The sequence below is a fragment of the Pimephales promelas genome, chromosome 3 (genome assembly GCF_988280905.1).
Source record: "Pimephales promelas chromosome 3, fPimPro1.hap1.1, whole genome shotgun sequence".
Taxonomy (NCBI): Eukaryota; Metazoa; Chordata; class Actinopteri; order Cypriniformes; family Leuciscidae; genus Pimephales; species Pimephales promelas.
In genome coordinates this window covers 14,507,560-14,524,886 of record NC_142771.1, presented here as the reverse complement: position 1 = coordinate 14,524,886, position 17,327 = coordinate 14,507,560, and the positions used below count along the sequence as shown (strand labels likewise).

The 17,327-nt window shown below is 38.9% G+C and overlaps 1 protein-coding gene across 7 annotated transcripts in view; it reads right to left on the bottom strand.

Moving 5' to 3' along the window:
• Positions 1 to 17,327, bottom strand: part of baiap2a (BAR/IMD domain containing adaptor protein 2a) — a 104,073-nt gene that overhangs the window by 22,390 nt on the left and 64,356 nt on the right. For all 7 annotated transcript variants that reach the window (XR_016155077.1, XM_039687189.2, XM_039687191.2 and 4 more), the window contains exon 6: positions 12,157 to 12,294. Coding sequence is in view for 6 of the 7 variants with exons in the window: in XM_039687189.2 (XP_039543123.1) it covers positions 12,157 to 12,294 (138 nt within the window). In the remaining variant the exon portion in view is untranslated. The remainder of the gene's footprint in view (positions 1 to 12,156; positions 12,295 to 17,327) is intronic.

The window sequence follows — 17,327 nt, the reverse complement described above, 5'->3', positions numbered from 1 at the left end:
TTATATTCCTGCATAATGGCACTACAAAATTGGTGCTTTTTAGAGCTGTTTTATAAGCGACTGTGCTCTAGATTAAAACGTAAGCAGGAGTGCTGTGAATATATGAATGTGTTTTAGATGTCTGTGCAATAGTTTTTCTTATGAATACTAAAATCATCTTGTCTCTACCCGCTCTCTGCTGATTGGTCCATGTAATCACCTTGCCATCTCCCTCTCACACATCCCCAGTGGGGACTCTCAGCTCCCGGAAATGTCAGAACGGTTACAGAACTCATTATCTTAACACATCCAGGTGTTTTAGTGCCCTATTCCAAATTACCCAATAGGATGAGGGGGACTCCCCATCACTCACTGGTATCATCATGTATTCAGCTACAGTAGCCTAAATGAAACAAGTGATGAGGAAAGCATTATAATGAGAAAAGTACTTCAGACACCATCAAGAATCAATGAGGGGAACTACTTCCAATGGAGAAAAAAAAAAAAAAGAGGGAGTGAAACGCTGATGAACAAGTCAGACTCAGAAATCTAATGGAGCAGACAATCTCAAACGGTCACACAGCGAAAGCTCGACTGCGTTCAGATGAAGATTGGGATGTAAAATTAATGGGTTGTAAAACCAGCAGGAGAGAGTTTATAGAGAGATTTGATGGTCGTCCATCTACTTTATATCCAGTGGACTGAATTATCTGAAAGAAGAGCTTGTTGAAGAGAGTGTTTACTAGATTGAGTATCCGCAAGATAAAACAACCCTTGTTCACGACACTGCCACAAAATGCAAGGTCCTGACTGAAGGGAGTACATGCAGTGAGAAGTTATTACCACAGGTTGGCGCTAGTTTTACACTGATGGCTACAGGCTTACATGTATTGAGGAACAATAGAAGATTGCATTAAAGACAAAATAAGTGTAAGCGTTAAGGCTTTTAGTCATCATCTGTCATCTATATGCTAATGCAATCCAAAAAGTAACTCTTAACAGATATATGCAGGGTTTTTCCTGGCTCGAAACGAAGCGGAGGTGGTACCATCCTGATGATGTGCACACATGCACTTGTGCAGTGCCTTCAAATGGCCAAAGCAAACATTTTGAAAAATGAAAAATAGGAGGCTGAAATGTTCTGCCTCTGGTTGTGCACTGTGTAGAATGCAAAAAGGCTTTAATGCAATGTTTAACGACCTTATGTTACGTTTATGTTCAACTACAGTGCAAAAGGGACTCCCGTTTAACTGTTAAAGGGTTAGTTCACCCAAAAATGAAAATTAAGTCATTAATTAGTCACCCCCATGCTGTACCAACCCCGTAAGACCTTCGTTCGTCTTCGGAACACAAATGAAGATATTTTTGATTAAATTTGAGACCTGTATAACTACCACATTGGCTGCCTAAGGGACTGCCTCTTGACGGCCCAGAAAGTCAATGAAGAAAATGTTTAAATATCCCAAGTGACTACCGTGGCTCAACTATATGTTTATCAAGCGACGCGAATACTTTTTGTGCGAAAAAACAAACAAAAATAACGAGTTTATTCGACTATTTCTTTTCTTCCTTGTAGGCCAGAACGAGACTTCCTTAGATTTCCACGACGCATGCGCGAGAATTGCGATCTGAAGTAGTGTAAGCTGGTGTGAGCAGATCGCAAATTGTTTTTTCGCACAAAAAGTATTCGCGTCGCTTGATAAACATATAGTTGAGCCACGGTAGTCACTTGGGATATTTAAACATTTTCTTCATTGACTTTCTGGGCCGTCAAGAGGCAGTCCCTTAGGAGCCAATGTGGTAGTTACAGCTCTAAAATTTAATCAAAAATATCTTTATTTGTGTTCCGAAGACGAACGAAGGTCTTACGGGTTGGTACAGCATGGGGGTGAGTAATTAATGACTTAATTTTCATTTTTGGGTGAACTAACCCTTTAACAGCTGCCTTTTACAAGCAATGTATTTTAGATTTTCTAATAGATGGTTTCAGAAAATTGCAATTATAAAGATAAGGAAAATTCTACAAAAAGCTAACCTGTTGAACATGAAAGTAATTAAATACAACATAACCGCTAAAAGGGCCATTTTGCAGTATAGTTGAACATAAACATAACATAAGGACATGAAACATTGCATTAAAACCATTTTGCATTCTACACAGTGCACAGCGCCAGAGGCAGAACATTTCAGCCTCCTATTTTTCATTTAAAACTTTTTACTAGCTCTGCGATGCGCCACACATGACAAAATCACGCTGAAAGGTCATGCGTGACATAGGCGGAAGTACCGACCTAGAGGTTTACAAAGCGAACGTCAATTGCCATTTACAATAAATAAATAAATAATAAATAAATAAAAGTTAAAACAACGATTTTAAAGTTGGAGGAGAAAATGAGATGAGTTCCCCGCCCTACCCTACATTTTTAACCGGAACACACGTGAGCTTTTTTTTTTTTTTTTTTTTTTAGAAAATGACAGATCGTTTGGCTAGATAGATAAGACCCTTATTCCTCAGCTGGGATTGTGTAAAGCTCTTTGAAGCTGCATTGAAAAGGCAATTTGGACCTCCAAACAGTTGGTTCCCATTTACCCCTTTTCCACCAAAGCATTTTTAAGAGCCGGTGCCTGCACGCGAACCAGTTCTTTGTGTTTCGACAGCCAAAGAACCGGTTCTCGGCCAGGAAAACTGGTCCAAACAAGCGGCACCAACTCTTTGCTGGACTAGAATCGTTCTTTTACCACGTCATGCTTACGTCGGGGGCTGGGGCGGGTTTAGATGTGTTCTAAACATCTTTTCTGACACAAACCCAGGAGAAACATTTTGCAGAAACACAATGGAGTCCGCCTTTGTAATTGTTATGCTTGAAGTTGGCGCAAGCGTTTCTATTTTTAAATTTTTTTTTTATTGAAAACATTATAGAATAAAGAACAATTAAATATAAGGACACAAGACAGGGGTACATAACTAATCAGAAAAGATTACATATCAAACTTACTTATTTCAATTGTTTTTAAAGCCTTCTTGGTACGTGAGTTAGAGATAATCCCAAAGTAATGTTGTACTTGCAGGCGTTTCTAGCTAAGACGTATGGCGACGTACACAGTGACGTAACGACGTCATTCCCTGGGCGCTCTAGTCAGTGGAAAAACAAACAGGTTCTGAAAGGGTTCGCAAGTTGAACCAGTTCCGAACCAGTTCTTTTTTGGTGGAAAAGGGCTAATTAAAGTCCACTATATGGAGAAAAATTATTTTCGACTGAAGAAAGAAATAAATGAACATCTTGGATGACGTGGGGGTGAGTAAATTATCAGGAAATTTTAATTCTGAAGTGAACTAATCATTTAATTCTCTATGCGGGGAAAAAACTGGATAAATGTATTTAAATAGTAGTATCTTTTTTTTTTCCTGAAAACAATGGGACTACAAGTATTTAAAGGGTTAGTTCACCCAAAAATGAAAACTCTGTAAATTTACTCACCCTCATGTCTTTCCAAAACCGTAAGACTTTCATTAATCTTCGAAACACAAATGAACAATTTAAAAATGAAATCTAAGAGATTTCTGTCCCTCCATTGAAAGTCTACGCAACTACTGTACCACTTTGACGCTCTAAAAAGTTCATAAGCCCCTTTTCCACCAAAGCATTTTGAGAGCCGGTTCGGAACCGGTGCCTGCGCGCGAACCAGTTCTTTGTGTTTCGACAGCCAAAGAACCAGTTCTCGGCCGGGAAAACTGGTTCCAAAGCGGCACCAGATGCGGCAGATGTGTTCTAAACATCTTTTCTGACCATAATAAAGGATTGCAAATCCAGGAGAAACATTTGCAGAAACACGAAGGAGTCTGCCTTTGTAATTGTTGCTTGAAGTTAACGCAAGCGTTTCTATTTTTGTAATTTTTTTTTTTATTGAAGACATTATAAGCAAAGAAGAAAAGTCACAATATTGAACAAATAAATGGAAAGAAAAAAAAAAGACAATTACAGGGGTACATACCTTATCAGAAAAAATTACATATCAAACGAAAAGATTAAAACACTTACATATTTCAATTGTTTTTAAAGCTTTCTTGGTATACGAGTTAAAGATAATTCGAAAGTAATGTTGTATTTGCAAGCGTAGACGTATGGCGACGTACACAGTGACGTAACGGCGTCGTTCCCTGGGCGCTCTAGATCAAATAGGTTCTGAAGCGGTTTGCAAGTTGAACCAACTCCGAACCAACTTTGAACCAGCACCAGTTCCGAACCAGTTCTTTTATTGGTGGAAAAGGGGTAATAGAGAACAGAAACTAATCCATATGAATTGAGCGGTTTGGTCCACATTTTCTGAAGAGACTCTCTTGTTCTATATGACAAACATATTGACATTTATTCACATAAAAAAACATTCATCAACTCGCACGGAAGCTCAAGCATGCTTGCTCGATTTGTGAGAACCAATGAGACTCATTCTCATGAGTTACACAGCAACCAATGAGGTCTATTCTTATGCATCAAGGAAGTACGCTTATGTTCGCTGATCAATATTTATATGTGAATGTGCGTGTGTTGAAGTTTTTCATGTGTAGTTTCACACTTACATCGACGAAGATATGAGCTGTGTGCCACTTGAATGTTTTAGATCCACTATTCTCCATCAGAGCTATGCCCTTCAGCTTTGTGTTTTATGCACGACTTAAATTGCTCCGCTCTCCACTTAATGAATATTTGACGGATGAACTCATGGCTGGATTTGGACTCTTGTTGTTTCACAAGTAACACATTTCTATTTTATGGACGTCGCCTTCTTTGATATTACTTTGGTCACTGTCGCTATGGTTACCGGTAAGAGAATATGGGCTTGACTGCCATTGCACGTTCAAATTTCAAGACACTATTACAAGTTTCTGTTTGAACAGGATATTTCAAGAGTCACACCTTTAACTAATTAAATTCCGTTGTCAATCCCAATTGACAGTGTGAACGTAGCCTTAAGGAGGGAGGGCAAATGAAAGATCAGAGCTCTCCATTACTGATGAATGGAATAAAAACATAAAACCTTGTTCAAAACCCCCTCATACTTGCACGATGTTGCATATTTTCAAACAAAACGATATTTGCAGACAAAAAAAAAAAGAATTCATTGAGAAGGATAAAGGGTACGTTTTTGCTACATTACTTTAAAGGAAGATTCCTGCCTTGTAGAATAATAGATCAATCAGATATGTGGACTTGCTTTACAGCCTTCGGAATAAAAATACAGATACAACTCTATGATGACTCCGAGTACTGCAGTGTGAAAGAGATACAGTGATGTACAAAAGCACAGGTGGTGAAATGAGGAAAAGCACAATGGAAATATAGAACATGGGGAACGAGTGTTTCGATGAAAAGATGCATTAGAGGTCATGACAGCAGGCGGCCGGGTGGACAGGCATGACGCGAGTGACAGGATTGATGTTGGCTTGATCGATGGAGAAGGCAGGACCCTTCGTTTCATATATAGAAGCTGTCAGACCTACTCAATCAGCCGCTATGAAAGATGTTACACAGGTCATGTGACTTTAGCACATACTGTACGCTCTAATTATTGATGGATAAAGTGGAGAAAATTGCTACAAGGTATACTAGTGACACGGTTTCAATACCTGTGCCTTGATTATTTATTATCATACTGAATACTCAAATAATATTAATCCAAAGGTTTGATAAACCAGACTGTTTTACTCAAAGTTGAAAATTTCTCAGCGTCCAGAAACAAAAAAATATGCCGAACTGTTTTTCCAATAACATTTTTTAAATATCTTCCCGACCCCAATCAGAACCAACCTCATCTCTTTTGCTAAAGGGAGGCTGCAGTTCCGACAACATGTTACTTTAAAAAAAAATGCACTAAAAACAGCCATGTTTTACTCTGGGACATGCCGGACCAGCCCAGGTCAACCTTTATTATGACACAAGGCACATTACACTAACACGAGCAGAACAATAACTGTCTCTGGAATTTCCCTTTGGTACATGTGTCTTCGGTTTCACTTGTTAGTGTCAACATCACAAATTCCTCTCCACAAAGCAACAGCTATTTCAATGAACTGCTCATCTAAAATGAATTCCTTTACAACACCACACTAAAGCAGTACTTTCATGTTAAAAGAAATTATTCAGTGTCATGATGTGTATCAAAGTACCATGGTATTTTTACAGAATGTTTTTGAAAGGGCATAGTTTCCTCCCACCACTGTTACAGTTATTGTTTTTGAAAACTTGGTATTTTATCCAAGAACCTGCAGTATCTAATTGAACAGGAAAAGAATGAAACCTCCAAAAGTGTTTGCCAAGATGACATTTCCAAAGAAAAAAAAAATCCAGCACTGCTTGCACAATGTGGCATAAAATATACTGTGACATTATGACATTACCTTATATACCTTCGAAGTTCTGGGATGTGTGAGTTTTTATATTTATTTATTGTCAATAATATACTAAAAAAACAGCAAAAAATGCATTATAAATGTAGCTTATTTTGCTCAAATCACACTAGTATTTTCCAGACTGGTCCAGCGTGTTATCTTGAGTAACAAACAAGACAATTTGATTCTTTAACCCAAAAATCATACTGTATCATATTTGATATGCAAAATTCCAAGGCCATTAAATGATAAGCTTTGCTGAAAAACGAATAAATCATTTTGGAACTCAGGCAAATGGTGACAATGAAAACGGAGCCAGAGGGGTGGAGGGTCAAGGCGCAGCTGATGACTTGGAAGTCTGAGGCGGAACCAGAGGGACGACTGAGCCAGGTGGAGCCATAGGGACAGAGGGTTTGGAGTCACCCTCCTTGTGGCATCACCGTAAGGATGGCTCTGATTGGGAGATAAGCTCAAATGGTTGCCTTGCTCTGTTCTGTGATGCGCGTTCGTGACTCTTCTGTTCGAAGACGTTTATCAAAATAAACCAATCTTTTTTCGTGTCATTTGGTTGATTCAACGAACGAAATGATCGAAATGTCTCGAAGGAGATTCGTTCATTTTGATGAACGAGTTCGAACAGGAGAGTCACAAACGCGCATCACAGAACAGAACAAGGCGACCATTTGAGCTTATAAAACGTAATTTTTTTTCTTCGAACGAGTGATCGTTTCGCTTGATAAGACACTTATTCATCGTCTGGAATCGTTTAAAGCCCTTTGAACAGTTTGCACTAAAACTGAAACCAATTGGTTACCATTGAAGTGCATTATATGGAGAAAATCCTGGAATGTTTTCATCAAAAACCTTAATTTCTTTTCGACTGAAGAAAGAAATACATGGATATCTTGGATGACATGGGGGATGAGTAAATTATCAGCAAAAGTTTTTTTTTTAAAAGTGAACTACTCCTTTAATGACGTCACACCAGTTTGTTCTTTGAATTTCCTAGATCTATTATCAAAGCCTTAAAGGAGTCATATAATGCCATTTTTGTACAAGTTAATATGAATCTTTAGGGTCTAAATGAAAACTTTGTAATATACTTTTATTAAAAATTCTCATTAGTATTGTAAGAAAACACTAATTTTACCTGGTCAAAAACAACTCTGTTTTCAGCATGCCATTTCAGTGCATATGCCTTTAAATGATAATGAGCTTCGCTCACTCCACTCAACTCCTGTTTTTAGGGCGTTCTGAGTGTTGCCTTAACAACAGTTGAGGGTATATTTTGGAGAGAGAATGGCAGCGGGAGTCTCCGAGGACACATCTGTGCAACCGAACAAAATGACGGCTGCAAAGACGTTCGACAGTTAAGGCTCGAACAGGACGTTTCTGGATGGTTGATTAACGTAATGTCACTTTGATATATCTTTGTACGCACTGGGAGGGTAGAGTAGTGAGATACGAACGCTATGTGTTGACTGATGTACAGGTTAGTTCGCTGACAGATTGATGTTACAGTTAATGGTCATGAACAACTTTTTTTTTCCGTGATTTGCAAAGATTAATATAATTAATAAAACTTCACACTCACTTCTTCTGGAGGTGCAGCAGGGACATGAATAGTTTTCAGGAGCAGCTTCTTAGCAAAACCACCTTTATACGGAGTCTGATCCTCGTTTATAAAGCAGTTTGGTGAGAAATGATTCGCGCAAACATAAAAGCATTGACGTTGATCGTGGGGAATATTCCCTTCGAAAACAAAATTCAGCAGTTCGGATTTAGGAACATCAAAATGGCCGTGTTCGCTATTAAGGCCAATTTATACTTCTGCGTCGAGGGTACGCCATTGTGAGCATTTATACTTCTGCGTTCACGTCTAGATTGTTCTGCAGTACTGCTCCAAAACGCTAGTTGGCGGCGGAGGGTTTTAATGTTCCACTGTGTTTAGATTCCTGTATAAACTATAAACAATAGCGATTGAAAGAGACCGGATCATCTTGGAGTTGGAGCTTATTGAGGTGGAAAAACAGTTAATTGTAGTGAAATTAATAAAAACTGAAAGGCAGAAATGAGAGAAGACGTCAGAGGAGATGGTACGTGCGGAAATGCGTGAGAAGGTACGTGCGGAAATGCGTTGGAGGAAATGCAATGCTACCAAGCCGACCAATCACCGATCTTGCGGTCCGTGTCGTCGCAACGTGTAGTTACATTTTTGAAGAGGTGCGCGTCAGGCTACGGCGAAGGGTACGTGGTATGGGACGCGTCTGTGCGTATGCTACGCCGTTACTACTGCGCGCACCCTACGCAGAAGTATAAATTGGCCTTTACACCCAAGAACAGAACACCACAATCGCTTAGACGCCATTCTGCTCCAGCGTATCAACAATGACGGACTATGATGACAGCTCGCTCAGGGCGGGGATGTGATGAAACGCTGCCGTCAATCAACAATCGTGGGAGGGGCGTCACAAAATCGAACGGCTCAATTTGAGGCGGGGGAAAACCTAAGGAGATTAAAACAAAAACACTGGATGGACTTTTATCATTATATGATGGGTGTGTGTGTACAGGCACTGCAAACACACATTTCAGTACAAATCAACTTATAAAAGTGCATGTAGCATTATATGACCCCTTTAAAAACAGTAGAAGCTTGGGCCCACTAGGGGGCCTCAGTGAACTACTAAGTGGGCCCTAACAGTGTGCAAATTATTTAAATGTAGAAATTTAAAACTCTAAAAAAAGATGCATAACATTAAACTGAGAAGTAGTACCAGAGGTACATTTCAGTATTTATAGGGGACAATGTGCTGTTTGCTGCAAATATTCAGCTAAATAATTCCTCATTATTAAGTCCTTTTCATAAATTACCCAGCATTTACAGCTTTAGAAAAGTGTTTTTTGGACCCTGGCTGTGTGAGGAATGGGAGGTTGGAATCCCTCTACTGTGTGTCTAAAGCAACACTCGTGTGCTGTACAGTAGCCTACAAAGCCCTCTCTAACTTAAACGCTTCCTGCTGGGTGTCCCGCTGCGTCAGCCTGATATAGCCGCAGTTCCACTCGTTCCTCTGACATCAGCAGTCCTTCATCCAGTGCCACAGCAGCTTCCTCTACAGTCCCAGGCTCTCTCAAGATGCATGTGTGCTAACCACACGTGCAAGTGTTCTTCTGTAGATACGCTAATTGCTTTCCCTGAACTCACCGAGGAGTCCACACCAGTCAGAAGCATGACACGTCTGTTAACGTGTGATAGTATTACAGCGAGCGGCGTAGAGCTCAACGAATCTCATATCCCTCCCGCTGTAACTCAGACCACGCTACCGAACTGAATAATTAGCTAATTAGCATCTTCAGAGGGACTTCAGCGACTAATTATTTCAGCAGCAACAGGGCGAGGAAAAAAAGAAGAGAGGATGGAGGTACAACAGACTCGAGAGCATAAACAGTTGTTTGAGCACGCTCAGACAGAGCAGTCAAGTCATGCCTGTTCACGGAGCTTTTCCAATGAATCACAATCCGTGAACCTCCATACCGCCATCACTCTCGAAGCGATAGTGCCGTGATTTACCGTAATATGGATGAAGTATCTGCATTTATGTGTGTGCGCGCACAGACTTTGCTTTATGCGCCCCTGGGGCTCTCGACTAAATCAGTTGACTTTTCCTGCTCTCGCTCAAGGCCACATTTCCATGAGAAAAAGTCTGAGGTACAAAATGAGAGCGGCTCTGTTCTTTGGACTGAAGCAGGTTTTAAGAATTCATCTTTTAGAAGCGCAGCAACATAAAATAACGCATCAATAATATATCATCTAAATGCGTAATTATACAACTTTTGATCTGATTAGCAGTGTTCATTGTCGTTGTTAAATGCAGAGACACACTTGTGACCAAACATCATATATTAATGTGGCATGTGACTGTGTTGCTTGGCAACTGTGAGGGCCGAAACTCTGTGCAAACTGTTAATAGATTAAACTACTAAACTACTGCAATAATCCATAGTGTGTAACAGTGATTTTACAAAAAGGTAAAAGGTGTTCTCTTAAACATGACAATAACTGATCTCATCTGATTGGATTTACTTTAAAAGTAAATAAAGTAAAATAGTTGTGACTGTACATAAGTCAAATTCTACATTTCTGCTTTAAAGTTTGGGGTCGGCACGTTTTTTTTTTAATGCTCACTAAGGCTGCATTTATTTGATTAAAAATACAGTAAAAAGAACAGTAATATAGTGAAATATTACAATTTAAAATAACTTTTCTATTTGACTAAGTAAATGTTATTTATTACTGTGATGGTAAAGCTGAAGTTCTCAGTGTCGCATGTAGAGTTGCCAGGTATGCACAACAAAAGGAGCCCACGGCAACAATTTAAAAGTAGCGCAATTTCACAGGAAAACCATGCACTTGACAACACTGGTCACATGATCCTTCAGAAATCATTCATGCTGATTTGATGATTGATTGACAATTATAATTGATATGCTCAAGAAACATTTAATTATCAATGTTAAAAAGACAAATAAGTCAGATAAGTTTTGCTTCCCATATTTCGCAATAAACATAAAATACACTGATAAATAATCAATTAAAAAAAGATGGATAAATATATAACGCATGTAGAAACAATTTGATCTCGATTCAAATCAAAGTTTGTAATGGGATTCACTTCCTGACAGGTTGGTTTGAGCTCTATACGTTTTTGTCCGTCTGGGAAAATACTACTGCAAAAACTAAATAGAAATGAAAAACAAAAACAAACTGAATTAAAAATTTAGTTAATAATAAAAAATAAAAATAATACTTTTAATTATTATGTTTATATTAATATATGATAATAATAATCTAAATTTAATAAAAACAACAATAAATATTATCTAATAATCTAAACATGTTTAATAAAATAATCTAAATAATAATAATAATAATAATCTAAATACAATATTAATAAAATAATAATTTGTTTTATTATTACCATATAATTATACTCTAAATTTACTACAACTGCTGATATTAATAATATAATCATTACTATTTGTATAATATAATAATAGTAATATTATATTAATCTAATCACAATAATAATAATAATTCTTATTATAATTAATAATTATTATTATTATTATTGTTATCATATAATAATCCAAACAATCTCAAAACAATTATTATTATTACTACAAATTGAAAATAAAACTGCAAAGCTAAAATCAGAGCTGCACAGCTACATTGAGGAAGTGTAAGCTGATCAGGGATATTTCATGTCTCAGTAGTGGGGTCAGGAGGGCCGTTCTTTCACACCGGCAGAGCGCGTAAGCTTCCCCAGAGCACATGTACTTGGCTTATTGATCTGTGCCGGGTCTCTACAGCCCCGCTGTCGTAGTGTAAGACTCCTCTCAGCAGGCTAGCATTCACACCGAAATTAATCCGGTAGGTTGGGGCCTGGTCCACTCGCATGCTTTACACAGGCAAGAAAGTTAGGAAAAAACAGCCGTGATGCTTGCGTGTGTGTGTGTGTTCGGCACAACCTCTTAGCTGATACGCCGCAGCGCTGTTTGTATACACACCTACGGCTTTCGCCCACCCATTGTGTTCTCACTGCCTCAAGAGGCTCACAGCACTTCTTACATTCAGGCGCTGGTAAAAATCCTCTCAGCATTAGCATGATGTAGGTGGTCTTGCTGAACCAGAGCCTATCCATACACCTCCGTCCCTTTCAGAGGCCCGGGACGGAGCCCACAGCGGCACGCTAGCTCTGTACGCGACCCGCAGCGGTGTGGGGGCTCACCTGTAACTCCTTCTCGCCGTACTTGGAGGGGTTTTTGCTGCCCTGGCTCTTCCTCCGCAGTTTCTTCAGCTCACCCTGGCATTTCTCCAGACTCTCTCCTTTGCTTTTGTGCTCCATCTGGTACTTCTTAAGAGCCGCCTTCAGGAGAAAAAACACAAGGAACACCGTCGGTAAATGCAGAATTCATTAGACTGTAGCTAATAAATTAAGAAAGACATGGGAGTCAAAACCCACTAGTCATGTCATGTTCGTAGATTCGCTATCTACACAAGCAGCTGCTCTCCTCAAGGCAAATCTTGACCGCAATGGACTGATTGTAAACGGCCTACATAAGCAAGACCTTTCCCAACCTGAGGGTCGCTAAAAGATTTACGAGGAGATTTATGAGGTCTTTCTTACCTCACTCTTGATTGAGGGTTAAGGCAATTGCACACTGTGTCCAAAATTTTCGAATGGGTTTTTTCGTATTCGTGATTCGTTGGCTCTGAACTGTCAAAACACCATTCAAACGGCTAGCTATGGATGCAAAAAACGCAGAAAATCCAACCCGATTCAATTTTTTTTAATAAACGGCTTTTTTTTATTCAAACGGCTAGCTATGGATGCAAAAAACGCAGAAAATCCAACCCGATTCGATTTTTTTTTAATAAACGGCTTTTTTTTTAAAATTCAAACAGCTTGCTATGGATGCAAAAAAACGCAGAAAATCCAACCCGATTCGATTTTTTTTTAATAAACGGCTTTTTTTTTAAAATTCAAACAGCTTGCTATGGATGCAAAAAACGCAGAAAATCCAACCCGATTCGATTTTTTTTTTAATAAACGGCTTTTTTTTAAAAATTCAAACAGCTTGCTATGGATGCAAAAAACGCAGAAAATTCAACCCGATTCGATTTTTTTTTTATGACGGACAAAAGTTTTGGAGCCAGTGTGCAAAGCGTGATTGACATTACGTGAGGTCTTAATTTTTTAGCGTGCGAAAATTTCGGACGCAAGGGCCTTCAGGGATTAAACGGTTTCCGGTTTGACGATAAACCACGGTGTAATTTTAGAAGTTTAATATAATCATTAAAACCGTATTTGATTGCCAGCATTTGAAAAACTCATGGTAAATATTTACAACATTCAACGTAGGTTTCACTTTGTTTGGAAAAAACGTCGGAAATAAGCGAGATGATTTCTGCTGTTCCATAATACTTGACAGTGTCGATTTACATTTTTGTGAAACTCAGACCACATTTTTATGTACTGTTGTAAATTGTAGCATGTTATTGGAAAATAAGCTAACGTGCATTCTAAAAAAACCACATCAAATATAACAATGAGAATATATATTATTATTATAATTGCTGTTGTTATTGTATAAACATTAGATCACAGTTAATTCTGATATCATAATTGTCAGATTCAGTTGTGAGTTAAAGGGTTAGTTCACCCAAAAATGAAAATTGTCATTAATGTCTTATCCTTTTTGTCGTTCCGAGCCCGTAAGACCTCCGTTCATCTTCAGAACACAGTTTAAGATATTTTTATTTAGTCTGAGAGCTTTCTGTCCCTCCATTGAAAATGTATGTATGGTATACTGTCCTTGTCCAGAAAGGAAATAAAGACATCATCAAAGTAGTCCATGTGACATCAGTGGGTTAGTCAGAATGTTTTGAAGCATCGAAAATGCATTTTGGTCCAAAAATAACAAAATCTAAAAAAAAAAATCCTTTATTCAGCATTGCACTTTCTTCCGGTTGTGTTGTCAATCTGCGTTCACGAGTCCACAGTAAGATGACGTAAGACGCTACTGACTTGTATCTGGTGCACCATGTATTCGGGTTCAAGTAAATATGGCCCTAAGACTGTAAACGAAGCTCGGTGCACCAGATAGACGTCTGAAAGAGTCTTGCATCATAAGCGTCACTGAACGCGGCTCGACAACAGAACCGGAAGACAATATAATGATGAATAAAGTCTTAATTTTTTTGTTATTTTTGGACCAAAATGCATTTTCGATGATTCAATACATTCTGACTAACACACTGATGTCACATGGACTACTTTGATGATGTCTTTATTTCCTTTTAAATCTATTTAAAAGGAAATTTAAATCTAAAATTTCTTAAACTGTGTTCTGAAGATGAACGGAGGTCTTACGGGCTTGTAACGACATGAGGGTGAGTCATTAATGACATAATTTTCATTTTTGGGTGAACTAAAGGCCATTGCACACCGAGTCCGAAATTCGCATCCGAAATTTTCGCACGTTAAAAAAAAAATTCGACCTCACGTTATGTCAATCACGCTTGCACACCGCCTCCGAAACTTTCGTCCGTCATAAAATTAATCGGATCGGGTTCGATTTTCTGCGTTTTTCGCATCCAGAGCCAGCATTTTGAGAGGTCTTTTGACAATTCAGGGCCGGAGGGAGCTCGTCCTTAAAATCATTGCACATATGCGCTGTGCTTTCAGTTTCGGTTTTCAATTCGATCAAGTGTTTATGTTCTCTTCTCTATATTGGATTATGAAATTAATAAACCCCCCCTTTCAATCAGATTGAAATTTAGGATCGAATAAGGTGTGATTGAGCAGCCTATTCGATAACTAATGTATTATTTGGGCACAATATACACAATAACAGCCTAGCTGTTCTGTCTGCCCAGCGCTTCCAACGGGCCGCGCGCGGGTGTGTGTGTTTGTCCGTGTGTGTGTCCATACCTGGTCCATTTCAGACTGACACACTGCCAGTCTCCGTTCAGAATCGATTGGTTCACGGAAATTGGTGGTCTTGTTTTTAATATGTGGCTCCAGAATCGCTAGCAAAGCATCGAACTGTCCCACTGACATTCTGAGGTAAATTTTGAATCGCTCAGGATAAATTCGCAACTCCTTGATAAGCAACTCGACTTCCTCTCGGCGCAATTTCAGGATTGGATGGACGTAATATTTTCTCTTTCTTCTCTTTTCAATAAGAGAGAGGGCAAAAATCATCCTCACTGCTTGACGAATCCATTTGGTATTTTTGCGTTTTTTCCCGCAAAGGTTTAAGAAATACGCAACGGACTCGGTGTGCAAGGTTTCTATGCGTGACGAATTTTTAGGCTGACGAACACGAAAATACGCATACGAATATTTCGTACTCGGTGTGCAATGGCCTTTACCCTTTAACAAGTCTGTAGACTGTGCCACTAAATAATTGTGATATTTTGATGAAATAATAATAATTCTTATTATTAAATAACTACTGAAGGCAGCAACAGCCTTGAAGTCAGGATCCCATGATGCCTTGAAAAGCCAGACAACTCACTGGGATCTGGAACAGAGCTGAAGGTCTGGGGTTTCAGGGCAGTGCATTCTGATGTCTGCAGAAGAAAGAAGGGAAGGCCTTCACTCCCAACCGCACAACATGGCTCACGGCCAAATTCTGGAGGCTGATACACTTGGATGGGAACATTTCTAGATATAAAAATCTTCGCACATCCTACACAAGGTAGGTACGTCGAGAGAATGATCTCTAGACTGCACGTCTATAAATAGTTTGGCAGCTCAACCAGATTCTTGCACAGCAGGAATGTGTCTACAAAGACAGCATTACATGTGAGTGATGGAGCAATCGCTCCATCTTCAGCGAGAGAAAGGAAGTTTCTGCTTTGCCAGGCATGATCCCCTTTTCTCTCCACATGAATGATTCACAGAACACAACAGGAGTACATATAAATTAAGAAAGTGCTATGGATCATGATTTCTCTTGGAATACAAGAGAGAGTATGTGGCTGGTTAACTTCAGTTAAAGGGTTAGTTCACCCCAAAAAATGAAAATTGTCATAATTTACTCACCCTCAAGCCATTATAGGTTTATATGGCTTTCTTCTTTCAGCCAAACACAGTTTGTATAGGTATTAGGCTCTTCCTAGCTTTATAATAGCAGTGAAAAGTACCTTGTTTTTGGAAGCCCAAAAAGCGCTTCCATCCATCAGGGAGTTAATAAAGCAAAGGGCTGCGTTTTTGTATGAAAAATATCCATGTTTATAACTTCATAAACTAAAATTATTGGCTTCCGGTAGCAGCCATACTCAAGTCTAGTTCTGGTGGAAGAGTGACCTTTGACCCGACGGATGACGTAAGCTATAAGTGTAGGATGTAAGCGTAGCGTAATCTTAAGTGAGAGTCAAGCTCACAAGCTCAAGCTCTTCCGACATTTCTCTGTAAAAATTCTCGATTTGGCCGTTTTTCCGCGATCGTCAATGCGTCATACGTCGGGTCAGAGGTCACTCTTCCGCCGGAACTAGACTCGCGTGCGGAAGCCAGTGATTCTAGTTTATAAAGTTACAATTATGGATATTTTTCTGACAAAATCGCATTGATTTGCTTGAGAAGGCCTTTATTAACCCCCTTGGAGCCATATGGATTACTTTTATGATGGATGGATGCACTTTGTTGCGCTACAAAATCTCAGTTACTATTCACTCCCATTATAAAGTTTGGAAGAGCCAGGATAATTTTTTTTTATATAACTCAGATTGTGTTTGGCTGAAAGAAAAGAGTCAGACACCTAGGAAGGCTTGAAAGTGAGTAAATTATGGGATAACGGTTTTATTTTTGGGTGAACTAACCATTTAATAGTTAATAGCACTCATATTTGATTTGTTGTGGGCAGAACAGAACACGCATTTGGAAACTTTGACACATATTTATACTTTGTCACAGAATGAATATCATTATAATCTTACAGACCAAATAAAGACTCCACAGCAGAAAAACTCAACATGTTTGCACAGAATGTGCAGAATGAGAAAAAAAAAAAAATTGTTTGGTTTCCAAGGGGAACGACTGCAGACCGCTCTCTCCAGAACTAAGGCAAGACAGCACGGCATTCATTTTATCTGAAAACAATGTGATGACAAGTAGTCCCCCTTCCCCCCCAATGAACTGCTCTACACAGCTCCTCTCCAACCCACTCACGCTCTAAAGATATCTCTCTCAGCACTGCTCCAAACACACTTTAATCACCCGCAAATTGTGTACTTACATTTGTTTAAAATAGTGGAAACGGGAATGATGGGAAAACGGGGCCATTGCTAAAAAAAAAAAATAAAGCAAGACCAATGTATGAAGATGTAGATCTTCAAGATCTTTGGGTATGTTTGAAATGACATACTACATACTAAGATAGTAGTTAACAG